Source organism: Pteronotus mesoamericanus, unplaced genomic scaffold, assembly GCF_021234165.1.
Source record: "Pteronotus mesoamericanus isolate MK-2021 breed Mesoamerican mustached bat unplaced genomic scaffold, CSHL_Meso_final contig_73, whole genome shotgun sequence".
Lineage (NCBI taxonomy): Eukaryota > Metazoa > Chordata > Mammalia > Chiroptera > Mormoopidae > Pteronotus > Pteronotus mesoamericanus.
The window spans coordinates 33,105,182-33,120,896 of NW_026555245.1; the positions used below are offsets into that span (position 1 = coordinate 33,105,182).

General features: G+C 40.8%; 1 protein-coding gene across 1 annotated transcript in view; it reads left to right on the forward strand.

The window, feature by feature from the left end:
• Positions 1–15,715, forward strand: part of ADAMTSL1 (ADAMTS like 1) — an 890,629-nt gene that overhangs the window by 776,105 nt on the left and 98,809 nt on the right. The window contains exon 21 of the mRNA XM_054583189.1: positions 12,283–12,410. Within this exon, the coding sequence (XP_054439164.1) occupies positions 12,283–12,410 (128 nt within the window). The remainder of the gene's footprint in view (positions 1–12,282; positions 12,411–15,715) is intronic.

Consider the following 15,715-nt stretch of genomic DNA (forward strand, 5'->3'; position numbering starts at 1 on the left):
AAATTCAACATTACCAGAAACTTCTTAGAAATGATGACTCCTGCATCCTACCCTACCCCAGGAATTCTTTCTACAGCAGGGCCCCATCATTCACACTTTAACAAGCATGACAGGTGATTCTGAGACCTGAGATTCAAGGACCACCTTTAGGAAGTGCTGAGAAAGAGAAAGGGAGGAAGGTGAAACTCAAGAGTAGAATTATGCACTTCCTATTAGTTATTTTTAAAAAGTTGGTAGATGCCCCTTGGAAGAGAAGTATTCTAGCCTCACTTCATGGGCCTGGTGCATTAACGGTGCCTGAGTGGTTTAAAGCATTTATAGCCTTAAAGCAGCCAACTTTACCCTAGAAATATTTCGCATACAAAAAGCTATCTTAGGTACCCTGCGCCAAGGTTGTTAATTATGAATTTTTAAAAGTCTTACTTAACATTTCCACTCAGTTTATAATAAAATTGGCTTCTGTTTGCCCACCCTGTAGTCTAAGGCAGCATGCAACATACATTTCTCTTGGAAAAAGGCTCCTTGCCCTCTCCCAAAAAAACATTATTTCTTGTTTGTTAAAAAGAAGAAAGTTGTCTCTCAAAATATTCCTGGTCTAATCTGGCCTGTCAGCAGCATTCTACAGAGGCTAAGCACGTTTTCCTAAAAACAAGCTTTTGCCACTTTAGAAACTACGCACGCTTGGTTTATTTCCTACTTTTCTGGTTATTTTTTTCTCAGTCACCTTTATGAATTTCTCTTCCTCTACCCAACTCTTATCTACCTGCTTAGTAGTCTCCCTCTATACACAATAATAATTCCTGTGGCCCAGACTTTCCCCCATGTGCCAATGATTCTCATGTATCTAGCACCGTACCGAGCCTCTCTTCTAACTCAGATGCAAAACTATCTACTGGACATCCCAACCCACGTGTTCCACAAATAGGTCAACTCAACATATCTAAAACTAAACTCCTAAAACCCTATCTCAGCAAAGTAAACCCCATCCAGCCAGCTTCCTGAGCCAACGTATTTCTAGACATTTCTAGCTGCTTTGTGGCTCTTTCGTCCCTTCACTTTTCTCTGTTCTCACTGCCTCTATTTTGGTTTCGCTGTGTCAGCTCTCGTTGACTGCAACAGCCTCCTAATTCTGTATTTGACTTCTCTAGACCAGGGGTTGGCAAATTATAGCCAGTGGCTTGTGCATTTTTTAAAGGGTTTTTCAGAATGGCTTTTAAAGAGTTATTAAAAGAGCCATTGAAATTGAGTTCAGCACTCTTAGGTCAACTTTACTCAAGGTCTCACACATAGTGTTACAGGTGGGACTTGAACCCAGGTTACTTAAGGGTTATTAAAAGCGTGGGTTTTACATTTTTAAAAACAAACAAAAGTAGGGCTATACGAAAGAGAACACCATAGGTAGCCCTCAAAGCCTAAAACATTTACTATCTGTCCAGTTACAGAAAAAGTTGACTGATTCCTGCTCTAGATCATTTGATATGCTACTGTAAGAGCCTCTTTCTAGAAAAACCATCCATGGGACACTCAGGCTTAAAATTCTTTTAATGGCTTGCCCTCACACAAGGATAAGCTCCAACTGCCTTAGAATGATGCAGAACACCTGGCATCCCCCTGTCTCTCTCACTTCGTCTCTTGCCATACACCCACCTCGCCCCACTGAGCTCTGCCCTTCAGTAGTACCCAATTACTTGCTGTTTACAAATTTGCCTGGACTTCTGACCCACTTTGTCTGCCTAATTCTACCCTTCCTTACAGGAAGCTGGGTCAGATGACCCCCTCCACCACCTACATAGTATCCTGTGCTCTATCTCAGCCCTAGCACTGTGTATTACAATTAGCGGGATGTTTTTCCACGTTATCATCTGCATTATGTTCATTGTCCTCAAGGACAGTTTAAGAAAGTCTTAGTTTATCTACAATTCCAAGAACATAATAGACACTCAACATATGTACACTGATGAATGAAGGAACAGACGAATGATGGATCCTGTGATTAGGAGGGAGGTTTCCTAATTGCCAGAGAATGTAGTTTGCATGGTGTTGCTTAATCTGGATTTCTAGTTTCTAATTGTGGGAGAGTTCCAGAGTAGTCCCCCACTCCCAGCAGAACCGTTCTGCCTGGCCCAAGTGTTCTCTACTAGGGAAGTTTCAGGAAACTCTGAGTATCCGTGGTTCACAGCTGTACAATTTGAAAAGCACTGATTTGGGGTGAATAAGTGCAGAGAGTAAATACCTGATGGCATCCTTTCTCCATCACATTCAGGCCAATGGAGAAGTTATTATAATCATCACTAACATTTAACGAGCCCTTGCTTTGAGCTATGCACTGTTCTAATTGCTTTACAGGTGTTCATGTATTCTAACAAAAACCCTTTGAGGTTACTACACCAATTTTACAAATGTTGAAATTGAAGCATGTGGTGATTGCTGTGGGGAGGGGGCTATAAGGGAACTAAATGCTAATGGAACAAATAATCCAATAAAGATTAAATTTAAAAAAAGAAATCAAAGTACAGAGATGCTAGATTCACTTCATAGGCAGAGGAGTTGGGATTTGAACCCAAAGCAGCCTGGCTCTAAGGACTATTTCTTTTTATTGATTTTAACCTTAGTTGAATACAAGGACTTGCCATTGATTTGAAAAGAAGCCACCAGGGTCAGCTAGACCAGCATAAATTAACATTCCACCTTCTGGCCAGCTGGCTCCCATCTATGAGGCTTTTGTTTTTATTTTGGCACATCTGTTTGAGGGAGAGCCTTTTCTTCTATTGGGTGCTGTACCTTCACATATATATAGCAAGCTATAAAGATGCACACTGCTAGGCACTAAGTAAACGTTATGATTGTTACATCTGTGTTTGTGTCTCTTACTGTTTATGTTTATAGTGTTAATGGCCTGCGCCTCTGTGTGTTGTGAGCATGTGCATGTTTACAACCTGAGACCACAAGCAAGATGAAACAAATTGTTCCTGCTTTTCAGTTACACTGTGTAAACAACTGTGCACTTACTTACTGGGACATCCTCCTCTCTACCACATTTTTAGTTAAGACTCAGGCAAAAGCTAACACCAATTGGCATTTGGACAGACTACAACACTAGCCAAAGAATCTAAGAAATAACTCTTCCCCACTTCTAATACCAGGAGGCTCACATAACAGACAAATACACAGGGTAGGGCAAAAGCAGGTTTAAAATTGTTCATATGGAACATAACACAATAATTAATATTAATGCTAGAATAAACTGTGTCTCACGTACTCACAACTGTGAATCTACTTGTGCCCCACCCTTTATGTACAGTGATCCTAAACCTGAATCCAGCTCTAAAAACAACACTTGTAAGGACACTTCTGACTTCATTAGCGAAAAGAAAAGCCAGATTCCCCAAAATTGGCACTAGATGTTGAATTACATATTGGGAAGGAAAGCTGAATGAAGATTTATACGTTCCTCCCAAAAGTTTCTGCCTTGTGCTCCCTAAGCCTTTTCCTGTTTTCTTCCTACCTGGGTCTGCCAGATTCATGCTGATTATTTCTGAACACCCCCTTGGTCAGGAGAAATGCCCTAATGGCACATGAGTTGGCACAGAGGACAGCCAACAGTGGGAGTAAGGCCAGAATCAGAGCCACTTAGGCTCAAATTCCAGTTCAAATGATCATACGCACCCTGCAGATGAGCAAGGATATGAAGAACAGAAATGTCTGTAAAATGCCAGGCTCACAATGGAAACTCATTTGTCAGTATCTGTGTCATTGTTATGTGGATATAGGGCCAATATATCACACTGTCTTCCAGAAGATGACAAAATAACAAGCTTTATTCTTATTTTGAGGAACACCTAGGCAGTTGTTCCAAGAGTTGAGATAGAAAGTTACCTAGGATAACACAGTGTGATGGAAAATTATCAGCCTAAGTCCAGACCATAGGAGAGGATGCTTATATTCTACTGACAATTTTTGCTATCATTTCAGATCGGGTAGGAAAGAACTCTGTATGTTTTAAATGCTTATACTTTCCAGAAAGCTTTGGACAACGTTCCAAAGTGGTGCTGAATGGGAGATGAATTAAGGAGTGTTTGGAAGGCTTGGGCAACAGAGCATCCACAGATGGAAACTTCTCAGACTGGAAGAGAGCATCAGATGGGAACTGCCTCCAGGGTCCATTTCAGCACCACAGTTGTGAATAATGCTAGATGTATAAGTCATAAGCACATGAAATGCAGTTTCCAAGTTTGCAGATAATATAAATTCTGGAGGCAGGGCAGATAGGGAAGGAAGAAGAAACCTGTTTCAGTTTGGTTTGGCTTGTTTCCGTTATAGAATTAAAGGAAATAGGGATGACAAACGTTTTTCCCAGCTGAAAAGTATAAGAATAGCAAATCAGAAAAGAAAAGGCCCATCCCAGCGAATACGTAAGCTTCAGCAAAAGGGCAGAGGGGTCAGTGAATGCAAAGGGCACAGAATGACCAGCATTCATCTGGTAACAGAGAGCATCAGTGGACGTGAGACAATCGGTGTCAATCGGGCGGCACAGGTGGAGCTTTGATTCAGGCACTGCCTATTCTCTGAATGTCTAGGAGGTCTCAATAGATCCCCCGGAACAGTTAACTTCTTCCTAGGAAAATGGCCCAGGCAAATGGCAGAGTTCCGAAAAAGTAATTAACATTTTTGTCATAAATGAGGAAAGCGCTGAAACAAACCACAAGTGAAAATTCCTCCATGTTCTAGGTCAGGGACAGCAAATTTTTCTTGTAAAGGGCCAGAAAGTAAACACTTCAGGCTTTTTAGGTCATCCTAGCTCTGTCTCAACAACTCGACTTTGCCACTGAAGCATTAAAGCAGCCATAGAAAATACTGAAACTGGTGTGGCAGCATTCCAATAAAACTTTATTTGCAAGCGCAGCTGACAGCTGACTGGAGTTCGATGATCCCTGTCCCGAGTCAGAGTCACTTCATGCTGAGGCTAGTAGTTTGAAATGAACTGCCCAGTGAGCAGATAAAACTACCCATATTAGCAAATCCAAGGCTTCATGAATTTCTGAAGAGAAAGAAGCTGAATGATTTGGCAAGAAGTACTAGGACAGGGTTAAGAATGTGTGGTCAGGTGGCCTTTCCCATTCCAAAAATATTTTCTATACTTCCACCTGGAGCAATCATGAAGCTTCCGGCATTAAATAACTTTTAGTTGGCAATTACATTAAAAACAGCAAAAGTTTTGAAAAGTTGCCCTAGCCAAATGGTGATATGAAACTCTTCATGAACCTCAAATCTGTTCCCCAAAATATCTGTTAGAACAATCTCTCTTGCAAGTCTCTGGGCTACTATAATTTTTAGTTTCAGAAAAAAATTTTGCTCATAGAGAAATTCTTCTCACCGCATTTTTTTTTCCTTCAGCCTCAAGTTCTTTAAAATCTAGAATATTCTTGTTAGTGATTGTCCGCTTCCCTGAGTAACTACAGACTTTGGCACAAATTGCCCCCATCAAAAGTGAAGCCAAGCCAGATGCCTTCCTATTCGGCCCCAGTGGATGCCTGGATAGAGTCAGTTTGTTTAAAGGTCAAAGGTCATTGCCTATTCCTGTTTCCACCATGTGCACTAGCTGAACAAGATACTTCTCTGAGCCTTCTTTTTGCTCTCTAAAATGGGAGAATAATGTCAATTCAGTAATACGATAGAATAAAATTGTATCAAGTTTATACACTTGTCTAACAAATAGTGGTGCTACTCTCCCTTTATTGTAGATTTGATTATCCTTATCTCAGGAATCCATAAAAAGGGGAAAAAAAAATCTGCATTTAATGGTAAGGAAAAGTCCTTAACAGGTCCTTCTAGGAGTTTGGAGCTGATGTTCTTTGCACGGCCTCCCTTAACTTTGCTCATTTGCGTCTAAGCCAACTTCTTTCCAACTCTTATTTTTTTACTCTTATTTATATACATTTGTACAATTGCAGGATCCTGGTTTTTCTTTCTTAAGTGTTCTAACATTTCAGTATCTGGCTAATAGTGTTAAAACAGTTACGGAAATAAGTAGTTGTCCTTATCCAGAGATTCCTGAGTCAAGAATGGAATTGAGGCCGTTGCCAACCCAGTCAGTGAGCCTTGTGGCCTCAGCCCTCTGCCCCTTTTCCCTCCCAGTGCCACCGCCGAGGTAGGCGCACCGTGCTCACTACCCACTTCCTCACCCAGCAGACCCCGTGCTCCCTCCTCAAACCCATGACTAATTTTTATTCGTTGAAACCCCTACACTTCTCAGTTACTCACACCATCCAGAATACATAGGCTCAGACTTGAAGAGTGAGTGACAACGCTGATGGCGATGTCAACAACAGAATAATAATAACCTGCACTTGCACAATTTTTTACCACAGGTCAGGCACTTTTCTGTGTTCTTAAAATACCTGAACTCATGTAGAACATTCACAACTCTAGGTAGGTGCTGTAATTTTCCACATTCTAAAAATGGGGAAACTGTGCCACTGGGAACCTACATAAATTACCATATTTTGCTGTGTATAATGCACACCCACGTTTCAGGAAAATGATCTTTCGTTTTAATTTTCAAATTCAATTATTTATTTATTTATATTTAGACACTTGTTTTTTATATTATAAAGGAATTTTAGCATTTATTTTTGAACATATGGATATCGTTATTGTTTTCTAGAGTTACGCTTTTAATGCATAAGCATAAATAAAAGAACTAAAAACATTTATATAGATAGGAAATTAGTACTACCCATATACGATGTACATCCTTGTTTTTCCCTCAAAAATTTGGGCAAAAAAAGTGCACATTACACATGGCAAAATACAGTACATACCCAAGATTACACAGCTACAACGTGGGGCGGCTGGGGCTGGAACTCAGCCATACGGCTCTTCACTCTGTGCTCTTAACCACTGTGCTCCATTGTCAGCGTGGCTGTTTTCTGCTCCGCTATTCTGACGGTAACTAAACAAGTGTTCATGAAGTATGTATTCAGCATGCCAGCATTTTGCTGAATACTGAAGAGGGAACTATGAAAGAAGTAAGAGTTCCAGCTCCTGAAGTACTTAGTTTACAATCTAACTGAAGAAATGGAGACCTTGTAGAATGGAAAGGGCTTTGTCGTGCAGCTCAGAACACTGCCAGATCAGAAACAGGGGGACTCTTGTGGACTGTGGTAACACAGGAAGTAGAACTTGAATTCATTCTTAAGGGACGGGGAGAATTGGAAAGGATAGACAGGAAAAAGAGCATGAGTTCAGTCCCAGGCTAATGACAAGGAGAGTCAAAAAGGCCATGTTGACCAGAAATAGAAGTTTGTGTTGGGATGTGGGGCAAGTAAGTTTGAACAGATGAGGAAGACACTGTTACAGAGGGAAAGGGCATACCTATGATTTCCAGCTTCCAATCTTGTGCTGAGGCCTCAAATGTTTTTAAGCATGCCTACTTGTTAGGGTGAGAGGCCTGTGAGGGTACAATATCATGATTCACGTAGCAGCTGGATATTTCTGTGTCCAGAGCTTGAATATTTCCTCTGACAACTAGAAATTTCAAGGAGGAATTCCAAAATGGTAACATAGGTTACCACAATATGTACCATTAAAAATATGTATATATACAAAAATTTTTTAGATGCATCTGACATTTAATCCTTTTTACTTAGAAAATGGTAAGAATGGGTCTGTATACCACTTTATTTGACCTTCATAAGAACCCCCTGAGGTCAGTATTATCCCAAATTTTCAGAAGCGACTTAGAGGCTCACAGGGTTGAAAGGCTTACCCAGGGCTACCCGATGACTCCATGTCTCTTGAGTGACATCAGGAAGGCCTCTCCTCAACAGCAGCTTCATGGTTGGTCATGGGGGTCACTTGGAGAGGTGGGTCTCTCAAAAATACAATGTTGCATAAGAAAGCAATATTCACAATTGAGCCAAGGATTTACAAGTCATCATGACACCACCCCATTGATGGAATTGCTAGAAACTTGCACCCAAAGCTGCCTTATTTTCAAATAGAAGTACTTTCTCGCTGTACATTGCAAATGCAGAGGATATAATTTTGTCTCAAGAAGCTTGTACTTGGTAGGACTGGCCCACAAGCACTTTGTCCATATCCTGCTCACATGGATGATGAGGGCTTGCTTATGTAACTAAAACAATTCTTTGTATTCTCTCAACTGTTCCTGACTTAATTGGTAGAGTGCTTGAAAAGATAGGCTTAGAAACCTACAAGTAAAAGCCACCAGAAAAGCAAAACTACTCCTTTATTTTCAGGTGAAAAGAATGACCAGAAAAATAAAGCATTATTTTAACTCAGTAAACCAAAAGGAAACTGTGGTGTGGGTATGGGTGGAAAGCAGCGAGTATTAACATACCTAATGTGAGCACAGTACCATTTGCTATGTAGGTTTTAATTATGTCTCATTCCATGCCCCCTCATCCTCTGATTCCTCAAATTCCAACAAAACAAAAACCAAAAAAACCCAGAGAAATCTTTCTGGTTTTGCTTGGAAGGCAGTGCTATGTTTCTGCGCCTGTGCATTATAAAACAGTCCTGTCAAATGTGAAACCTAAATGCAAGCTGACAGAAATCAGCTACTAACAAATTAAGTTAAATTAATAGTGTAGGTGCCTAAAGTACAAAGGAATTTTTTTTTTAACCAGGAGCTTCTCTCCCTAGATGCCAGCCTAGATGGCTAGATAGAAAGCCTACGGCAAACCTCAGTCTCCCCAGCTAACCCTTTCCTTTGCCTCGTCATGTTTCCTAGGGAGTCCTACATGGATACCCTCCCCAGAACGATGGCTCTCACTAGTGGCAGCCTCCAAAACCCCATCTACCAAGTTTATGGGCATATTAAAGACATGATAGATTGGGGGGAAGTGCTGGCCCAAGAAACCCTGTTTCAAAATCCTGATTCTGCCATCAAATATATATGGCCTCTTGAGCTAAAATTCAGTTTTATGAATATAAATAATTTACAAGTATATGCAATGCATGACAAATTTAGATTTTGTCTTAAGACAATATTTAAAACTTTTTCTGAAGGCAGATACTTGAGCTGTTTTATCTTTGTATAGACAGTTCATGGAATAAAGGAATATAAAAAAGCTGGATCTCAAGATCCAGATTCCACCCCATTTCCATCCTAGTTCAGACCCTAAAGGCTTTGTACCTGGTGTGGTGGACGTCCTCCCTTCTCTTCACCCACTTTGTGGGTATCCTTCTCCGGGCTTTAGACAGGCAGAAAGCACTGTGGCTCACTCAGTAGCACCAGTGGCTGGAGAAACTCATGTAGCTACAAAAGCTAATCCCCACCTAAAGAAATAGTTGGTTCAGGCCAGTGGGGTAATGGAGCTTACATCCTCTGCATGAGATCAGGCAAGTACAGTAGCTCGGTGGGGCAGGGGGGAGGGAACCATGATCTGAATATGAAGATCTGATAAATTATCTGAAGAGAAATCAGTCAGTATCATATGCTCCTCTTGCTTCATTCCTCATAATCTTCTCATTCTCTCTCCCCCCTTCCTCACATTTAATTCTCCATTCAGAATGTGCATCATTATCAATGGGTCATTGAAATACCAAAAGGTGGTCTGGAAGTTACCTTATCAACCTCATTTTAACAGTTCCCTCTACTGAGCAGGAAAACATACTTCAACTAAGTTTTAGAAGTTGATAAACTGAAATGCAGGAAGGTGAAGGGATTTGCCAATGCAAATCCATATGGTTTACTTAAACTATAGCAGGACCAAAATAAAGTTCAGTAGACCTGTCTTCTAGCCTCCTGCTCTGAATGTTTAATTCAAGGGCTCTTTCTGTAGAGAAGAGAGAGAGAGAGTGACAATTTTAGGGAAGCAACTGTGCCAGTGGACTTTAGAACTTAGCAAATTTTAATCCATGCCTTTTTAGTGTGGTAAAACTGAAAAATGATCAACTGAGTTCAATCATTCTCAGCAGTTAATTCTATTAATATTGACTTTTTTTATCCTCCCCCAAGGACATTTTTTCTTGCTTTTAAATAAAGAGGAAGGGAGAAAGAGAAAAAACAAAAACAAAATATTAATCAATTGCCTTCTTGTATGTGACCCAATGAGGGATCGAACCTACAACCTGGGTATGTGCCCTGACCAGGAATCAAACCCAAGACCTTTTGGTCTACAGGAGGACACTCCAACCAACTGAGCCATACCAGCCAGGGCAGTTCCATTGAAATCTGATTAAGCCTGCTTTCCTTATTTTCATTTGAAAATTGTTATGGAGGCATACATATTCCTGGGACATCACAAAGATTTAAATCATAAAGTCAATGTATAAATTTTCAAATCCAAAACAGCCTGAACATCTGAAGAGATTTGGTAATGATCGTGATACCTGCTAAGATTCCTTTAGAAAACAGTAATATTATTACTTATGGCTTACCAAAGATAAGTAAATTTTATAGTCGTCTTTCTCTTTTTTAGCTTCTTTGAAATAAACTAACATATAATTGTTTGAGAGAAAACACCTAATATCTGATGGATGAATGATTGAATGAGTGGGTGAGTTCTATCACAATCTCTAATAGCTTCTCTGTCATCCCTCACAAAATTTCAGCTCTGATTCAATGTCACAAAATTTTGACTGTCCCCAGGAATAGCAGTGATTTTCTGGAATGGCACTGAATCAAACACAAACCATCCAGAAACTTCCCTTTGGCTAAGGTTTTCTATTTCCTTCTCCATTTTTTTATTACAACTGCCTATATGTAACTAGATTAAAGATTGATTGATATAAGCCTTGCTTTTTCTTTCCTGCCTTTCCTCTGACAGGAGGTAAAAATAAGCAATGCAATAGGTCCAAGGCCAAAAGCAGCATTGAGGGGGCCTGATTCATTGCCAGATGCCTCACCCACCTCTGAATAATTAAGAGCTGACTAGAGGTTGTGCTGAACTGCAAAGGCCTTGCAGTCTGGAGAAATAGTGAAGAAAGAAAAAAAATTGCATAGTGGGGAGAATGTGTTGCTAAAGCAAAAGAGCTGACTCCTAGTCTTAATTTCACCACCAAGTCTTGTGGTTCTCCTGACATTTTAATGGGTTTTTTTCCCCCTTTCCCGAAAAATAACCCCTGCTACCTGCTTGCCTTCTAAGGATGGATATTAATATGATATGAGGGGACCAGATCTTTGGGCCTTTTAAAACTAGGGAGTTGGAAATAATCACAAAGATAGACATGACTGACTCTAAGAATCTAAAAGCCAACTCTAAGCCATTTCTGTGCTGTTGAATGATTTATTCACCTAAGGCCCTCCCGGTTCCAAGCACTGGGAGCTGCCCGCTCTCTCCCCCACTTCCCTAATTCCCTCCCAGATTCTCACCTCCACACATTCCAGTTATCATCAGCCTCACCAAGACACCAAGACATCAGCTTCAAATCATCCTCAGTCATTAACCTGCCTACTGCCATAAGGGAGCAGGTAGTTCTTATAAGTGGTCAAGAGAAGAAAAAATAATAGACTGAGGTTGGAGTCAGTCTTGAAGCTCTTTGGGTAGGCACCGACAATTTGATTCTCATCATTCTTTTCAAGTAAAGCAAAGGGCCTGAACTAGTGCATGGCCCTGAAGGGCAGCCATCGCCTTCATTCTACTGGGCACCTTCTCTACACAGGGGTCCTTTGCCAAGTATGGTGAAAACTACAATAATAAGAGCTGAGTTTTGTGCCCCATAATGTTTGCAGACTAATGAAGGCGGTGGATGTACATATGACTACCTGGAATTGAAAGAGAATTACACATACAATTGCATTCAAATATGGGCCTCAAGATACTCTTACTGATATTGATTTCTGGCTTATTCTCTCCCTCCTCCAAGCCTCAACTGAAGCCTTTTTCATATCTGAAAGCTCTGCTTACTTTCCCCCACCCAACCAAGCCCCATTCCCCCTTTATAACTTGTTTCTTCCTTCATAAGCATTCCCCCAGATCCATCTGCACCATTCATTCTCCTCCCCTCCTCACCCCCGAGGTGCGTGTTCTACATACTCAACACATATGCTGTTTGCTCCAACTGGTAGCATTTAGATCAAGTAATCAACAAGCAGTGTAAGTAATCAAAAACCTCCTTATCTGAGGTTGCTGCCAGAATCATACCAATCACAGTGGCAAGAGAGCTGGGGTTCCTGAGTATCACTGTGGCTGGTTTGTCCCTGTTGTTAAAACAGGATTCTGAATATCCCTTGGGTTCCTTCCTGCTTGATCAATATTGATTGCCAGAAAGAACTCAACTGACCCGATCTACATTTTTTTCCTGTTGTTCCAGGATTCTTCTACAGCCAGATGATTCCTTACAGATTCTGGCACCAGTGGAAGCTGATGTGGGTTTCTACACTTGTAACGCGACAAATGCCTTGGGATATGACTCTGTCTCCATTGCCGTCACATTAGCAGGTAACGTGCAAGTCCCTGTTCAGTTCAGTTTAGAAACCATTATTGGGCGGGTGCCTACAGTATGCCAAGCAGGCCCAGGAACACACTGATAAATGAGATCCATACCCTGCCTTAAGGAAGCTTATAATCTGTAATTACAATTAAATGGAGGTGATGTGTAGTGTGAGGTTGGAATGAAATAAGTTCTCTAGGTGATAACCAAAAAGTGTGCAAGGACATTTCATTCCATCTGGGAGATCTTAGAGTTGGGATAAATGGCATTTTGATAAGGAGAGATGGGGAACTATTCCAGACAAAGAACACATGAGAAAAGGAGATGTGTGCAAGTAAGTAGCATGTTGGAGAACATAATCATGACCTAAGATTATTAAATGCTCTTTTGGGATCCTGTCACTTCTCCTCGTTGCACTCATTGCAAAGAAGACTTTAGGGCCCATAGGGAACTGGAATTCTGTGGTCACGGTTTGAAGTCACAAAGCGTTCTCTCTGATTCTGTTTTATTTCAACCTCTTGCTCTAATGTACCTTCCAATGCTTTGCCTTTACCCATCGATGTTAGGTAAAACATACTATACATGGTGACTTAAAAAAATTGAAATTCAGATTACAGTGTCTCTCAAGGTTATGGTCTTAGAGCACTTTTATAAAACCTCTTCTATAAATCCTTGCCTTTGAAAATTAAAAAAAGACCTTAGATGTATCCCAGTTGGACCAGTGCCCTCGTTTCTCAGAGGTCAGACAACTTGAGGTCACACAGCCACTCAGCTAGTGGTGAAGAGAAGACACAAACTGAGGTCCCCTAACTCCCAGCTCATTGTTCCCTCCATTTCCCTACTGCTCCTACCAAAATAGGATCCTTTTTCTCAGATGCGGGCCAAGCAGCTTTGTGGCAGTATGTTGCATGTGTTTGTATTTATTCTTTTCAATTGTTGCTCCCATCAGATGATTCAGTAAATGCTAGAAAAGCCAGCATCACCCCACACTGACCTCATCAGTCCATGCTGGGATTATGTTGTCACATTGTTTTCCAGTCACACATGCTACTCCCTTGCATATCTGTTTAGTAACTGTATTTATGCCCCCATGACCTAAAGCTGATTTGAGAAGGGCCCTTTAGCAGGAGGCTTTATAAAGAAGATGAAAGTCAACAATGAATAAGGCAAGCTAAGGAGCCCTGGGGTGGATTAAAGACTGATATTATTAATGCCTATTTTTTTGTGAATAGAACATTTGCTTTTCTCCTAATGTATTCCAGTCACAAGCTTTATTCCCCTCTTTAATACAGAGTCCAGATGCTCAGCACCAGTCTTCTTAAATCTCTTCTGCCTTCCACCCTCCGACCTCCCTTAACAAGGACACTGCTGACATTTTTCCAATTGCGGCAAATAGTGGCTCTTACAGGATTAACTCTCTTGTTTATATTTATCCAGATACCATTCAGCTCTGTCACAAACTAAATACCCTTTGTTCACCTGAATTTAATATGATTAATGGAAACCTGTCTGGAATTAAGCAAGGCAATTGAAACATCAGGCTTGTCTTCGGCTCTTTGAAGAAGAGCTATTGGAGGCTGCCAAAAGGTTCAAAGCCAGGAAAGAGAGACAGCAGCCAGAGAGGCACCGGAGGAGGGGGGAAGGGGCTGCCGGGGGAGATAGATCACAAAACACCACACCCAGGACTTAGGGAGCTTCGTCCTGTGCCTCAGTGGTGGGGTTTGTTCAGGTCCGCTGACAAATCTGCCAAACAATCCCTCTAAAAATTAAGGTTCAAATGTACACATTGCCTTAAGATTGTATTTGTGTATTTCCCCGGAATTATCATTTATCCCTGTGTCCACCATCCACATTCACAGTATTAAGGTGCTCACCGGCTACTGTTCTGAGCTTACCCTCTGCCAAGTATTGTTGGCATAGAGTAATGAATAAGATGTGAGTTTTGTGCTCCATTGTGTTTACAGACTCGTGAAGGCAATAGATGCATTCATTGCTGCCTAGAATCAAGAGGTTACAATTCCCTTCAAATGGCCACATCAAGATCCTGCATAGCACTGTATAAGATAAAATCTAATTTGAGGGAGACGGGGGTGGAATGGGGAATTGTGCATTACTAGGTTTGATTTCCAGTTATACTGCTTATTAGCTGTGTAATCTCGAACAAAGTGTAAAACCTCATTGAGTCTTTGTTCTCATCCATAGGCATGAAATTAATAATATTTTATAGGATTGTTGTGAGGTCAAAGAAGATCGCATGTGTGAAAAAGCACTTAGCCCAATGCCAGGCACATAGTTCACACTCAATAAATGTTTTCTGTCTTTTCTCTAGCTTTTCTAAAATGAAACACATCCTGAAAGCAATTCTAAAATGTGTAAAACATTAGCCCAACTTTGCTTCCATGTATTTTTCACTATAAGTCTTCACACAGAAATTTTTCAAGTATGAGCTTAGGAGCTGATTCTGCTCACTTGCAATCAATTCCTTATGGTAAATCTCAGTGCTTCTGTGCTTTTAAAAATATTGCAGTTTTTTACCTTCAGTTCTGTATGAATATAGGCCAAAAGGGGAAAAATGCTTTGAGGCTCAAAGTGCTCAAGTGTTCCCATGATTTTGTAAGGAATGTATGGATTTTGGTCTTGCCAACGCACCTGAGTTGACCAGATGCAGGAAAATTTGTTCATAATAATTCACAAGCACAGGCATAGCATGGCAGTTAAACCTACAGGCTCTGGAGCCTTGTGTTCTGGATTTTAATCCTGGCTCTGTCACCTTCTAGCTACGTAACCCTGAGCAACTTCTTTATACTCTCTGACTCAGTTTCTTTATTTGCAAAATGGTGATAATAATAGTGCTTGACTCAGACATTTCTTGTAGTGATTAAATGCATTCATCATGTAAAATACTTATAATTGTGCTTGGGCATATGGCAAGTACTGAAGATTTATCAGTTATTATTATTGTGAGAGTGGTACACAAAACAAAGCCAAGTTAATTTTACAATAAGGAAGATTCTTTTTCAGAGACCAGAATGTTCACAAACCCTTTGTAGAGCACCTCTCTGTGTCTCAGCATCTTCATGTCTCAGTGTCAACTGGAAAGACTGAATTAGCCATCTGAAAATTGATTGAAGCAAGGGAGGTTGCTAATGACAAAGCATATTTCACATGGACCACAGGAAGGGAAGCCTGATGAACCCTCCCTTGTCCATAGCTAGACCTCTTCTTTTGAGTAACCCCATCCTCTGAATTGAGTGAGTTGCCACATCTGCCTCTCAGATGCATTGTAGGTCCATTGCTACTCCAATTTGTACAA